The 14,432-nt window shown below is 42.0% G+C and overlaps 1 protein-coding gene across 1 annotated transcript in view; it reads right to left on the bottom strand.

The window, feature by feature from the left end:
• Positions 1 to 4,252, bottom strand: part of OLFM4 (olfactomedin 4) — a 45,952-nt gene extending 41,700 nt beyond the window's left edge. The window contains exon 1 of the mRNA XM_070943467.1: positions 4,169 to 4,252. Coding sequence (XP_070799568.1) covers positions 4,169 to 4,252 — 84 coding nt within the window. The remainder of the gene's footprint in view (positions 1 to 4,168) is intronic.
• Between the last annotated feature and the right edge of the window lie 10,180 nt (positions 4,253 to 14,432).

Here is a 14,432-nt window from a genome sequence, read left to right as displayed (position 1 = left end):
ATGCCATGCATTTTTAATATCCTTGGAACAGTGGTGGGTTTCAAAAATTTTTACGATTGGTTCTATGGGTGTGGCTTGGTGGGTGTGGCTTGGTGGGCGTGGCTTGGTGGGTGTGGCAGGGAAAGTATACTGTAAAATCTCCATTCCCACCCAACTCCAGGGGAAGGTTACTGTAAAATCCCCATTTCCTCCCGATTAGCTGGGACTTGGGAGGCAGAGAATAGATGGGGGTGGAGCCAGTCAGAATTTTTACTACCAGTTCTCCGGACTACTCAAAATTTCCACTACTGGTTCTCCAGAACTGGTCAGAACCTGCTGGAACCCACCTCTGCCTTGGAGCAGAGCTAAGGTGATTCCCTCTCTCTCATTTCCTATGTGATTTTTGCACTGGAACATGGGACAGTGGTTTCTCTTAAAGACAGGTCTCTGGTCTTAACCTGTCCCCATCCTAAACCCTAGTACTAAACTACATTTCTAAATGTAAGAGCCGAGGTGGCGCAGTGGTTAGAGTGCAGTACTGCGGCTACTTCAGCTGACTGCTAGTTCAGCAGATCAGCGGATCAAATCTCACCGGCTCAAGGTTGACTCAGCCTTCCATCCTTCCGAGGTGGGTAAAATGAGAACCCTGATTGTTGGGGGCAATATGCTATTTAGTATACTGTCTTTGGTGTAAGCCGCCCAGAGTCCTCGGAGAGTGGGCGGCATAGAAATATGACTAATAATAATAATAATAATAATAATAATAATAATAATAAACCCTAGTAAGGCTACACCTGGAATATTGCAACCAATTTTGGTTACCATACTACAAAAAAGGATGTTGAGAAAAAGTTCAGAGAAGAGCAACTAAGATGATCAAAGGCCTGGAAGACTAAAACATATGAGGAACGGTTGCTGAAAGATTTGGGTCTGGTTAGTCTAAAGAAAAGAAGAATTAGGGGTGACGTGATAGCACTATTCCAGTATTTGAGGGGCTGCCACAAAGAAGAGAGGGTCAAATTATTCCTCAAAGCACCAGAAGGCAAGACAAGAAACAGTGGATGGAAATTCATCAAGGAGAGAAGCAACGTGGAATTAAGGAGAAACTTCCTAACAGTGAGGACAATTAACCAGTGAAACAGAAGTTGCCTCCAGAAATCGTGGAAGCTCCATCACTGGAGGTTTTTAAAAAGAAACTAGACAGCCACTTATCTGAAATGGCATAGGTTCTCCTGCTTGAGCAGAGGGCTGGACTAGAAGACCTCCAAGGTCCCTTCCAGCTCTATTCTATTCTATTCTATTCTATTCTATTCTATTCTATTCTATTCTATTCTATTCTATTCTATTCTATTCTATTCTACTCTACTCTACTCTACTCTACTCTACTCTACTCTATTCCCATTCCAGAATTTAAATTTGATGCTAATCTTTCCTCTTATGGGGAAACCCATGCTTCTCTAGCTTATATAGCATGAAGGATGTGTCAGCTCTTTAAAGCAGCTCTATCTTTGTTCAGAAACATGAAAAAAAAGAAGCATCTTTGAGTTGAGTTGCATTCTTTGGCACCTCAGAGACCCACCCTTGCAGAGTTTGGGACGACCAGATAAAGAATGTTTTTGATCACAAAACTTTGCAGTTCCTTGGGAATTGTAAGTGCCCTTCCATTCAAGTACTAAGCATCCAAGAACTTAGTTTCCAAGTTGAGATGCTGAAATTGTAAGAGCAATTTCTATAATGGCACTTTCTGATAAAGAGGGAAGAAGATGTAATTAAGCAGCATGTATGTGAGGATTCCGGGAGCAATTCAAGGATAGAAACAGCCTGTGATGGACTTGTGGGTGCTGGGCAGGGACTTGAATTTTTCTTTGGGTGGGGAAAACCTGGAAGCTTTCAGATTTGGGTTTTCCCAGATGTGCCAATATGACATCTCTAATAAAATGGAGCTTTAAGTAACTTCAAGCCTCCAAGCTTTCTTTCATTGGAGGTGTTACTTGGAACCCTGACATTAACCCAAATCTGCATTAAAACAATTCATCAGCTCCCCAGAACCTGGGGTGCTGTCCAGGGTCCTGAGCCCCAAGCACCAACCCGAAACCGGGCAGCATGAAGACTCAGGGAATTTGGAGCATGAGAAAAGGCAGAACTGTAGCTTTGGGGGCTGCCTGAATGAGCAGCAGGGCTCTCGAATGCTTGGCAGTGGACCGGATCTGCAGCGAAGGGCACCTGGCTGAGACGTGTGCAGCCGGCGCCCAGCGATCTGGGCTCAGCCGGGAGGAGCCATGACACAGCCCTTTCATGAGCCACTTCCTACATGGTGAGGACCTCTTTCCTACCTTGCTGGGGAAAATACATGTAGCCATAATATGGCTGGAAGACATGTCCCTCAAATGCATGGTGGGAAATTTAAAAATGCATTGCCTTAGTATAATCTCTGGTGCAAACAAAATACTGTCAGGAAAAGATCTTGAGATGTTCAAGAACATGGAAGGATGAAAGCAGACAAGTACGTGACCTTGAGCTCTCTGTCCATCTCCTCATCTCCATTTAAAATCAGGAACCTCTTCTTTCTAAGAAGTTTTGAAATTCAGAAGTTCGCCCTGGGCACGAACTTCTCTGACCTCTTTTGTTTACAGTTTGAGAGTGACCTGATGGTGTCTCCTTTGTGTCTAATAAATCTATAGTTTAAATGCAGTTGATCCCTGCTTTCTCAAGATCCTTGGTGGGAAGACTGGGTATTAAGACAGAAGAGATCATGTCAGCCAAAATGTAACCCCTCCTGCAAAGATGATTCCTAAGGAGAGAAATAAAGTTCTCCATCTCCTCGTTCCAAAATTGCATATAAAGTCTTCTAGAAAAGACCCCCAAAATATTCATATCACAGGCCTGTTATGTTGTTCTTTTCATCCTAAATTGCATGAACAGAGGGATACAATCAAGATCAAGGTTGGTACTAATAGCACTCTATAAAGCCTTAGTAAGACCCCACTTGGGATACTGCATCCAGACTTGATCACCACATTATAAAAAAGATGTTGAGACTCTAGAAAGAGTGCAGAGAAGAGCAACTAAGATGATGAGGGGACTGGAGGCTAAAACATACAATGAACGGTTGCAAGAACTGGACATGGCTAGTCTAGTGAAGAGAAGGGCCAGGGGAGACATGATAGCAGTCTTCCAATATTTGAGGGGTTGCCACAAAAAGGAGGGGGTCAGCCTGTTTTCCAAGGCACCCAATGGCCAGACAAGGAATAATGGGTGCAAACATATGAAGAATGGTTACAGGAACTGGGCATGGCTAATCTAGTGAAGAGAAGGACCAGGGGAGACATGACAGCAGTGTTCCAATATTTGAGGGGCTGCCACAGAGAGGAAGGGGGTCAAGCTATTTTACAAAGCACCTCAAGGTCAAACAAGGAACAATGGATGGAAACTGATCAAGGAGAGATTCAACCTAGAAATAAGGAGGAATTTTCTGACAGTGAGAAAAATCAACCCATGGAACAGAAGTTGCCTTCGGAAGTTGTGGGAGCTTCATCACTGGAAGCTTTCAAGAAGAGACTAGACTGCCATTTGTCAGAAATGGCGTAGGATCTCCTGCTTGGGGGCAGGGGGTTGGACTAGATGACCTCCAAGGTCCCTTCCAACTCTGTTCCCTTTGTTGTTTCTGAATACACCAAGCAAGTTGACCTTTCAGTCTGCAGATGCCACCTAGGAACTGCTGTCCATTTCATCTCCTTTTTTTTTTTTTTTTTTGATCATCCCGGCTGCCATAAGCGTTCATGGGAAGATTCTCGTCAACTTGCTAAGAGGCCCTTTGAGGCAGGCCGCTATCTTCACTTTAAAAAGCAATCAATGCGTGTAACTGAAATAAAGACGTATTTTTCCACCGTTGATCCCACTTTTACCTTCCCTGCATTGATTTATGGATTAAGAACTCTTGCCAGGGAGGCTGCCTCTAGTATTGTGCAGGAGGCACACGTGTGGGTTGAGAAAAATAGGCATCAGGCTGTATTATTCTCTATTCCGCAGCAGATAGTTGCAGAATAATAAACTAGCAAATCAGAGCCCCTGGTCTTTTGCAAAATTAAGAGCCCAATGCAACCTTCCTTAGCTTAAACTGGATGTCATTCTAGGGCTCTAATTCACCAGCATCAGGCTACAGACTAGGTGAATTGCAAACTTTCCTTACCATTTTGTTTGGCATTGCTGTAGATGCTGCAATCGCATTCTGCATAAGCAGCAGCAGCAGTCCAGCAGCTGCAAGGAACTTCATCTTCTCAGTCTTGACAGATGTGAAGAAGGCAGGAGAAGGAAGCCCTCTTTATAGGGCCGGCAGGGTATTTCCCCGCCAGAAGCTCCAAGTCAGAAGGAGGAAGTTACACAACTCCTATTCACAGTGGTGCCAACACAGGTGGGTGATAACACTGTCAAATGAGTCACGTTCCACCACAAACTGTACAAAAACCTCTTTGTTCTTTGTTCCATGTTCCTTACTCATCAAGGCCAGTCACGGTGGTCAGAATTTTAGCCACGTGCTTCTAAAAGATAAGTAAATGCAGGAAATGGAAGATCCATCATTTTATGCAATATAGAGATGAGAGAGAGAGAGAGATGGAAAGAGAGAGAGAGAGAGAGATGATAGATTAGAGAGAGAGAAATAAAATAGAGAGATGGATGGGAGATGGGAGATGATAGATAGATAGATAGATAGATAGATAGATAGATAGATAGATAGATAGATAGATAATGGACGGATAGATAGAAAGACAGACAGACAGACAGACAGACAGATAGATGAGAGAGAGAGAGATAAGAAAGATGGATGAGAGAGATGGATGAGAGATGGATGAGAGATGACAGATAGATGATAGATGATAGAGAGAGAGAGATGATAGATAGAGAGGGGGAGAGAGAGATGATAGATAGATGATAGATAGATAGATAGATAGATAGATAGATAGATAGATAGATAGATAGACAGACAGATAGACAGATAGATAAGAGAGAGATGGATGAGAGATGGATGAGAGATGACGATAGATAGATAATGATAGATAGATAGATAGATAGATAGATAGATAGATAGATAGATAGATGGATAGATAGATAGATGAGAGAGAGAGAGAGATGGATGAGAGAGAGATGGATGAGAGATGGATGATAGATGATAGATAGATAGATAGATAGATAGATAGATAGATAGATAGATAGATAGACAGATAGACAGACACACAGACAGATAGATAAGAGAGAGAGAAATAAGAGAGAGAGATGGATGAGAGATGGATGAGAGATGACGATAGATAGATGATGATAGATAGATAGATAGATAGATAGATAGATAGATAGATAGATAGATAGATAAGAAAGAGAGAGATGGATGAGAGAGAGATGGATGATAGATGATAGATGAATAGATAGATAGATAGATAGATAGATAGATAGATAGATAGATAGATAGATAGATAGATAGATAATGGACGGATAGATAGAAAGACAGACAGACAGACAGACAGACAGATAGATGAGAGAGAGAGAGATAAGAAAGATGGATGAGAGAGATGGATGAGAGATGGATGAGAGATGACAGATAGATGATAGATGATAGAGAGAGAGAGATGATAGATAGAGAGGGGGAGAGAGAGATGATAGATAGATGATAGATAGATAGATAGATAGATAGATAGATAGATAGATAGACAGACAGATAGACAGATAGATAAGAGAGAGATGGATGAGAGATGGATGAGAGATGACGATAGATAGATAATGATAGATAGATAGATAGATAGATAGATAGATAGATAGATAGATAGATAGATGGATAGATAGATAGATGAGAGAGAGAGAGAGATGGATGAGAGAGAGATGGATGAGAGATGGATGATAGATGATAGATAGATAGATAGATAGATAGATAGATAGATAGATAGATAGATAGACAGATAGACAGACACACAGACAGATAGATAAGAGAGAGAGAAATAAGAGAGAGAGATGGATGAGAGATGGATGAGAGATGACGATAGATAGATGATGATAGATAGATAGATAGATAGATAGATAGATAGATAGATAGATAAGAAAGAGAGAGATGGATGAGAGAGAGATGGATGATAGATGATAGATGAATAGATAGATAGATAGATGATAGATAGATAGATAGATAGATAGATAGATAGATAGATAGATAGATAGATAGATAGATAACAGATAGACAGACAGACAGATGGACAGAATGGTAGATAGATATGATGGATGCGAGAAAGGGATGAGAGAGAGAGAAAAGAGAAAGAGATAGAGAGATGGAAGAGAGAGGGGGAGAGAGGGAGAGAGAGAGATACCAATTCAACACATATACTGTAATTTACCATTTGTTTAGACTGGGCATTCATTTCTGTAAACAAATTAAAAACATTCTCCCCAGACTGCAAAACTGCATCTTAATATTATTATTCCCACCCGTCTCCAGAATTATATCTAGGACTTTGGCTATATTTCATATTTTTTATGGATTGTCCTATTTCAGAAGTTATGTCCATAATGTGCAAAAAAAAAATCATTATGTCAGGAAGTATGGGTTTTTCTCTCCATATTTTCTAAGGGAGCATTATTTACGGTGCATCAAAACCAGATTAAATTGCTGCAGATGTCTGCAAGTCAAGAGAGGGGAAAAAAGCATTTTTTTAAAAAAAAAAGAGTAATACAGGGTCTTGTTTTTTTAATTAAAAAGTACAATACATCAGTCAAATTCTACGTAAAAGGGCAACTCTGCATTTGCTGCAGCTCACTCTGGTGCGAAAAATCCATTTGTTGCAATAGTAATCATACTTTTATTAATCAAATTCTAAACTGAAAGGCGAGGTTCTTGTCTGAGTTAACAAATTATGATGGCGAAAGTGAAACATAGACATGTTTATTAAAATTACGCTTTAGTAACAGTCATTTTAGTAAAAATGACATTGAGCTTGTTGATTGAAAGGTCGGCAGTTCAGCGGTTCGAATCCCTAGTGCAGCATAATGGGGTGAGCTCCCATTACTTGTCCCAGCTTCTGCCAACCTAGCAGTTCGAAAGCACGTAAAAAATGCAAGTAGAAAAATAGGGACCCCCTTTGGTGGGAAGGGAACAGCGTTCCGTGCGCCTTTGGCGTTGAATCATGCCGGCCACATGACCACGGAGACGTCTTTGGACAGCGCTGGCTCTTCGGCTTTGGAACGGAGATGAGCATCACCCCCTAGAGTTGGGAACGACTAGCACATATGTGCAAGGGGAACCTTTACCTTTAACGGTGAAAAAAATGTTCTCATTGGGCCCCACTGATCAGCAGGCAAATTAAAGATTGCAACGCAAACTGAGCCAAGTCAAGAAAGAAAAAAGAAGGACCTTATGTGATTGTTGACCTACAAAAATAATATTCTCTATCTACCCCCACTAAAGAATATGTACTTAGTGGGGATAATCAAGATTGGTCTGTTGGTCCGTCACCCTTCCAAATTTGTATATTTCTGAATCAGAGTTTAGGATGCACTGATCAGCATGCTAAAGGCTGTTATGTGAATAACAGAATAACAGAGTTGGAAGGGACAGATGCAGGGTGAAATCCAGCAGGTTCTGACAGGTTCTGGAGAACCGGTAGCGGAAATTTTGAGTAGTTCAGAGAACCGGCAAATGCCACCTCAGGCTGGCCCCAGAGTGGGGTGGGAATGGAGATTTTGCAGTATCCTTCCCCTGCCGCGACCACCAACCCACGCACACCAAGCCACACCCACAAAAGTGGTAGTAAAAAAAAATTGGATTTCACCACTGGACAGATGGCCACCAAAGGAGAAGAGAGCACTCCTTGGAGAAGACCCTGATGTTGGGAAAGATGGAAGGCCAAAGGAGAAGGATGAGATGGTTAGATAAGGTCATTGATGCAACAAATGTGAATTTGGGCAAACCCTGGGAGACAATGGAGATCAGGAGAGGCTGGGATACTGTGGTCCATGGGGTTGTATAGAATCAGACATAGCCTAGCAACTGAACAACAGTTGTCCATGGTTGTGGGAGTTGGGTCATAAGGAAGATTTAGTGCTGAAGAAATGATGCTTTGGAATTATGGTGCTGGAGAAGACACTGTAGAATCCCTTGGGCTGCAAGGAGATCAAATTAGCCAATCCTGAAGGAAATCCAACCCTGATTTTCTTTGGTAGGACAGATCCTGAAGGTGAAGCTCAAATACTTTGGCCACCAAATGAGAAGAGAAGACTCCTTGGAGAAGATCCTGATGTTGGGAATGATGGAACGCCAAAGGAGAAGGGGACAGCAGAGGATGAGATGGTTAGTAGTGACATCAAGGCAAGGAATTTAGATGAAATCCAGGAGAAAGTGGAGGATGGGAAACCTGGCATGCTATGGTCCATGAGGTTGCGAAGAGTTGGACACAACCAATCAGAATGGAGTTGGAAGGGACCTTGGAGGTCTTCTAGTCCAACTTCCTTACTCAAGCAGAAAACCCAATACTACTTCAGACAAATGATTTTCCAATCTCTTCTTAAAAACCTCCAGTGTTGGATCACCCACAACTTCTGATGAGTTGTTCTCACCATCAGGAAATTTCTCCTTAGTTCTAGGTTGCTTCTCTCCTTGATTAGTTTCCATCCGTTGCTTCTTGTCCTGCCTTCAGGTGGTTTGAAGAATAACTTGACCCCCTGTTCTTTGTGGCAGCCCCCTCAAATATTGGAAAACTGCTATCATGTCTTCCCTGGACCTTCTCTTCATTAAACTAGACAGTCCCAATTTCTGCAACCGTTCTTCGTATGTTTTAGCCTTCACTCCCCTAATTATTTTTGCTGCCCTTCTCAAACTATGCCACATAAGCAACATGATGGAATTGTAAGTTCAGTTAAAGAATCTCAAACCCAATTCTGTAAGAAATGGACTGAAAATTTATGGCCTTGCCAAGAGTAGCTCCCCTTCCTGTTCATAAGGAAATCGACACAATGTTAGACAAAGGCGATTTACCTTAAGTATCTTGTATCTTCTTGGGAGAAAGAAGGAAGCTACCATGTCCCCCCCACCAACAAAACCACAAAGCCCACCACACCCAGCTCAGGCTTTCCACATTCAGCACACTTATCTATACTCTGCCATTTTCACTATCCTTTCACAACCTTGCTATTTGTGGTGTTAAATCTACAGCTTGCAGGCATTGTTCCGTTCCTTAAAAACCTGAAAAAAAAATCCCCTAAACTATTGAGATTTGGTTCTGTTCACTTCTCAGCATGTTGCCTACTGTGTGATGTGGCCCTTGAGCTAATGGGACAGTTGAATACCTTTGAACCTTAGATGTCCATGCAGGAAGCTTCTGTTAAAAAATCGCAGTCTTATCCATCAGCTTCTTTACGACAACTCAGTTATAGTAGACTTATTCCCTGAAAGTAGACCTTCAAGAATAATCTAGGGATATTACCTTGAGACAAATCAGCAATCTGCACTTGAATTAAATCAGTAACACACATGATTTTGTTGTTCAGTCGCCAGATTGTAGTCTACAGGGAGACAATTAACCAGTGGAACAGAAGTTGCCTTCGGAAGTTGTGAGTACTTCATCACTGGAGGTTTTTAAGAAGAGACTGAAGAGTCACTTGTCTGAAATGGTATAGGGTCTCCTGCTTGAGGAGGGGGTTGGACTAGAAGACCTCCAAGGTCCCTTCCAGATCCATTCTAATTGGTTGTGTCCAACTCTTCACAACCTCATGGACCATAGCATGCTAGATCTCCCATCCTCCACTCTCTTCCAGTGTTCACCCAAATTCCTTGCCTTGATGTCACTACTAACCATCTCATCCTCTACTGTCCCCTTCTCCTTTGGCCTTCCGTCTTTCCCAACATCAGGGTCTTCACCAAGTCATCCTCCTTTGGTGGCCAAAGCATTTAAGCTTCAGCTTCAGCATCTGTCTTTCCAAAGGGCAATCAGGACTGATTTCCTTTGAGGCTGACTGATTTGATCTCCTTGAAGTCCAGGGATCCACACAAGATACAAGAAGTCATTAGATTACATCTGATGGTTGATTTATATTTGTACGTTGCTTGCAGAATTTCCAGATACGTTTTGGTTCGATTCTGTTAGGATATGGTTTGAGCCTAACTATGTTGTCCAGGCAATATAAGTGTACTGTAACTTTAATCTGAAAATGTATTATGTGACTTTAATGCTGAGTCATGCTGTAATTACATAATTACTGGTTGTGAGAGTATTTAAGCAAGGTATTGTAACATGTTCAGTTGCTGCTATGCTATGCTGCCATTGTGTATGAAGATGATGAGATGATGAAGCTGATATGATAAACTATCATTGAGAGGAGTTGCTATTTGCTAATCATGGTTTGATGGATATGCTACCATCGTGGTTTGTGAACCAGAGTGAGTTTGTTATTCTAACCAACTACTGTTTGTTGGGTAAGAAGATTCTGTAACTACTGGACTGATTTACTGGCAGAGACTTTGAATTTGTTTAAAGACTATGAGACTGTTTTTCTACTATAAAGTAAGCTTTTGATAAACCAGTTTGCTTATCTCTTATTCATTGCTCTCAGCAACGTTTCCTTGTGCATTTACTCTGCTGGTTGGTAACACAACAACAATAACCTTAACAGACTCCAACGTCTAGACAAGAAAGTACCATTTCTTAAATCACTTTCTAGTTATTCTTCTCAACTCATCACAAGAAGAGTCAACCCTGAAGCTGACCTGACTGAAGCCATCTTGGAGCTTCAGTGTTGCCACACTGGAGCTGAGGGATAGGGAGAGGGGATTTTATATAGCTGGGTTTTTGTAGCCAAAACAAAATACTTTCTCTTGGGAACGAGCTTTTACTTTTAATTAGGTGAAAACCAACTCTGAAGGTTCCCACAATCTGTGCCAATATGATATATCTAATAAAGCTGTTCTTTGAGGAATCTACCTGTCTTGGAGTTTTTTTGCTTGCGATGGGTCTGTTATTTGGAATCTTGACAAAGGTCTCAGCTTGCATATACCTGCCAAACCTGGGATGCAGATCAGAGATGGATTTCAGCAGTTCTGGAGAACTGGTAGCAGAAATTTTGAGTAGTTCAGAGAACCGGTAGTAAAAATTCTGACTGGCCCTGCCCCCATCTATTCTCTGCCTCCCAAGTCCCAGCTGATTGGGAGGAAATGGGGATTTTGCAGTAACCTTCCCCTGGAGTGGGGAGGGAATGGAGATTTTACAGTATCCTTCCCCTGCCATGCCCATCAAGCCATGCCCAGCAAGCCACACCCACAGAACTGGTAGCAAAAATTTTTGAAACCCACCACTAATGCAGACATCTATAGCTGGGGTCCCCAACCCCTAGGTCATGGCACAGTAACGGACCATGGCCCATTCAGAACCGGGCCACGGAAGTGGCAGGCAAGCACACGTGTGCAGCTCCACTTGGAGTAGCAGGCGAGCACGCATGCGTGCATAGCCGCATTTGTGCGAGCAATAGGCACGCGTGCTGGCTGCTCATGCAAATGGAGCTATGCGCACACCCATCCCTTACAATGAACCATCCCCAAGCTGGAAAGGTTGAGGAGCAGAAGCTTCTGCCCATGCACAGAGCATATTTGATGATGTCCGGGCAGGTGGGCGGAGCCTCCCACCCGAACCAGGGTGAACCAGTAGCAACCCACCACTGTGCTAGATGCAGCAAAGCCATTCCCCATAATCTTTCTCCCTTTCCTCTTGTCAACTTGCAAAGCTTTCAAGTTGCCATGAGCAGGAGGGAGGGAGAACTGAAGTGAATTCCATACATTCTTTCTGACCGCAATCAGAAGGAGGGTGTTAGGTTTCACAGCCAGCCAAAGTGGTTAATTGGAGAATGTGATTTATGACATGGCCAGAGAGGAGGAGAGAGACAGGGTCATAGGGGAACGTAAATCTACATGGGATCAGTCCTAACTGCATCCCAGTATTGCCGGAATGTTGCTCCTAATAAATGAATATATTTCCTTTGAAGTTTGGATCATGGCTCATGAATTAATTAGGGCATCTTTCGGAAACATGACACTTCTCCCCAGTCATTGTCAGGATTGTTGCAATCTAGATATGAAGCCCCAGACTCTGCTCTGTGAGAAGGCCAGCCCTGCTTCTGGCAAAACCGGCCTTTTGCTTATTTGATGGACCTTTGAAATTTCGTTAAGTCAATGTTTCCTTTGCATTGTGCTGGAGTCTTCATTTCACCTTGTAGATTTAGCCAATCTGATCCACTATTGTACAAGTAATCACACACACACACACACACACACACACACACACACACATACACACACTTACCCTTTGAGTTGTTTTCAATCAAGACCAAAAGACAAAGGAAAGTGGAGTTCTCGTCTCCCACAAGACACAATATCGAGGGTTCCTCAATGTTATGTTTTTTTCCACCATCTCATCTGAATGCAAAGTGCTTCTTTTTTCTGAAGCTAATCAGGTCAATTCCTTAGTGCTTTGTTTTCTCTGAAAACAAGGAAACGTTAGGAGAGATAGAAAAGTAAACTTTTGATTATGGGAATGTAGAGCCTTTCCTATCTGGCAATTTACAGCCTCAGAAAAGGCTGGAAACTTCCTTCTGTCTCCCCTGACATTGTCCTTGTCCCATTTTCAGACTCTCATTTTAATTTTTTTTTTTCAAACTTCAAAACACCAGCCAGCAACAAGGTAGAATAAAAGATTTATACTAACCAAAGAGAAACCAGAGCATAACCCAAAACAAGAATAATGTCAAGTTTAAACCGTGGATTTGCTGTTGCAACCATTATCGCTTCTCAGTTTGCCAGCAAACCAGGACCAAGAGAAGGGTGAGAGATGGAATGTTTGCGCCAGACATCAAGAAGACAAGAGTGAGAGCCAAGGTCACTTCAGCAGGTGTTTGCCAAAGCCAAAGACTTTTTCTCATAACAATACGAAGAGATTCCATTGGAACAATGTGACCTGCTCTAATAAGGGGGGAGGAAGAATCCTATCGTTTATTTATGTGAGTTTGTGCAGGAATTAGCTAGATCTGGTTTTGCCCTCATCGGTACCGAAATCATGTACTCAATAAAGGTTTGCATTCAGAGATACTGTAGATCATCTCGGCTGTGCTTGCTTTGGTTGGGTTTCTCAGTCGGAATGTTGACAAGTAGAACCAACAAGTCAATAATGGTAGATCTTTCTATCACCACAGCAAGAAATGTTCTGGATATTGATAAGTGATAGTCCTAGAATTATGAACCACAATTGAGCCCAAAATGTATGTTGCTAAGTGAAACAAGTGAGCTTTGCCCCCATTTTACGATTTTTTTTCCTTGCCATAGTTGTTAAGTGACTCACCACACCTGTTCAGTTAGTAAGTGAACTGGTTGTTAAGTGAATCCAGCTTCCCCATTGACTTGGCTTGTCAGAAGGTCTCAAAAGGGGATTACCTGACCCCGAAACTGTCAGAAATATAATCCGTTGCCAAGCATCCGAATTTTGATCACATGACCACGGGTATGCCACATCGGTCGTAAGTGTGAAAAATGGTTATAGGTCCCCTTTTCAGTGCTGATGTAACTTTGAATGGTCACTAAACAAACTGTTGTAAAATCGAGGAATACCTTCATAATGGGGGCTGTATCATATGGCACACTGTCTTTCTTGCATCACGGATGGGAAAGGTGGATACACAATATTGGAAATGGCATGGATGATGGAGGAGATGGCCAGGCTGAAACTGAGGGAGGGGTCAAACACATCATCAGCCTCGAGTCCTTCGCACCCACAGGAGATCTAAGTCTGTAGGTCTGTCTCTGTCTCTCTCATGGTCTGTCTCTTTGTCTGTCTCTCTCTCTCTGGGTCTCTCTCCCCTTCTCTCCCCCCCTCTCTCAGTGTGTGTGTGTGTGTGTGTGTGTGTGTGTGCCTTTTCTTTGATTAGACTCTCAGCAAAAGTCCCAGATACGAACATCATCTCTCAAACTTCCACTTGATTTCCCATAAAGGAGAGTATAAGATATCTATATTGATTAAAAGATTTTAATTATTTTTTTCATATGCATTTCCCTGAAATGAGAGAAGCTGTGGCCTTATCAAAGCTGTACAGCCGACTATTTCCTAATGCTTGGAACAAGAGGTCCCATTTCCCAATCTCTGACACAATACAACTGATTTTATTTTTACTGCATTTTATCTTTCCACTGACAAGACTTCCTTCTGAAGACTTCACTCTGAACCCAAGAAATTGACAAGAGGTAGCAGGATGGCAGTTAATATAATAGATAGATAGATAGATAGATAGATAGATAGATAGATAGATAGATAGATAGATAGATAGATAGATAGAGATAGAGATGATAGATATGATAGATAGATAGATAGAGGTGATAGATAGATGATAGATGATAGATAGATAGATGATAGATAGATGATAGATAGATAGATAGATAGATAGATAGATAG

This window comes from Pituophis catenifer, unplaced genomic scaffold (genome assembly GCF_029215685.1).
Source record: "Pituophis catenifer annectens isolate HBS135680 unplaced genomic scaffold, rPitCat1.0.hap2 SCAF_4, whole genome shotgun sequence".
Taxonomy (NCBI): domain Eukaryota; kingdom Metazoa; phylum Chordata; class Lepidosauria; order Squamata; family Colubridae; genus Pituophis; species Pituophis catenifer.
The sequence above is the reverse complement of the archived record's forward strand: the minus strand, read 5'-3'. Positions and strand labels throughout refer to the sequence as shown.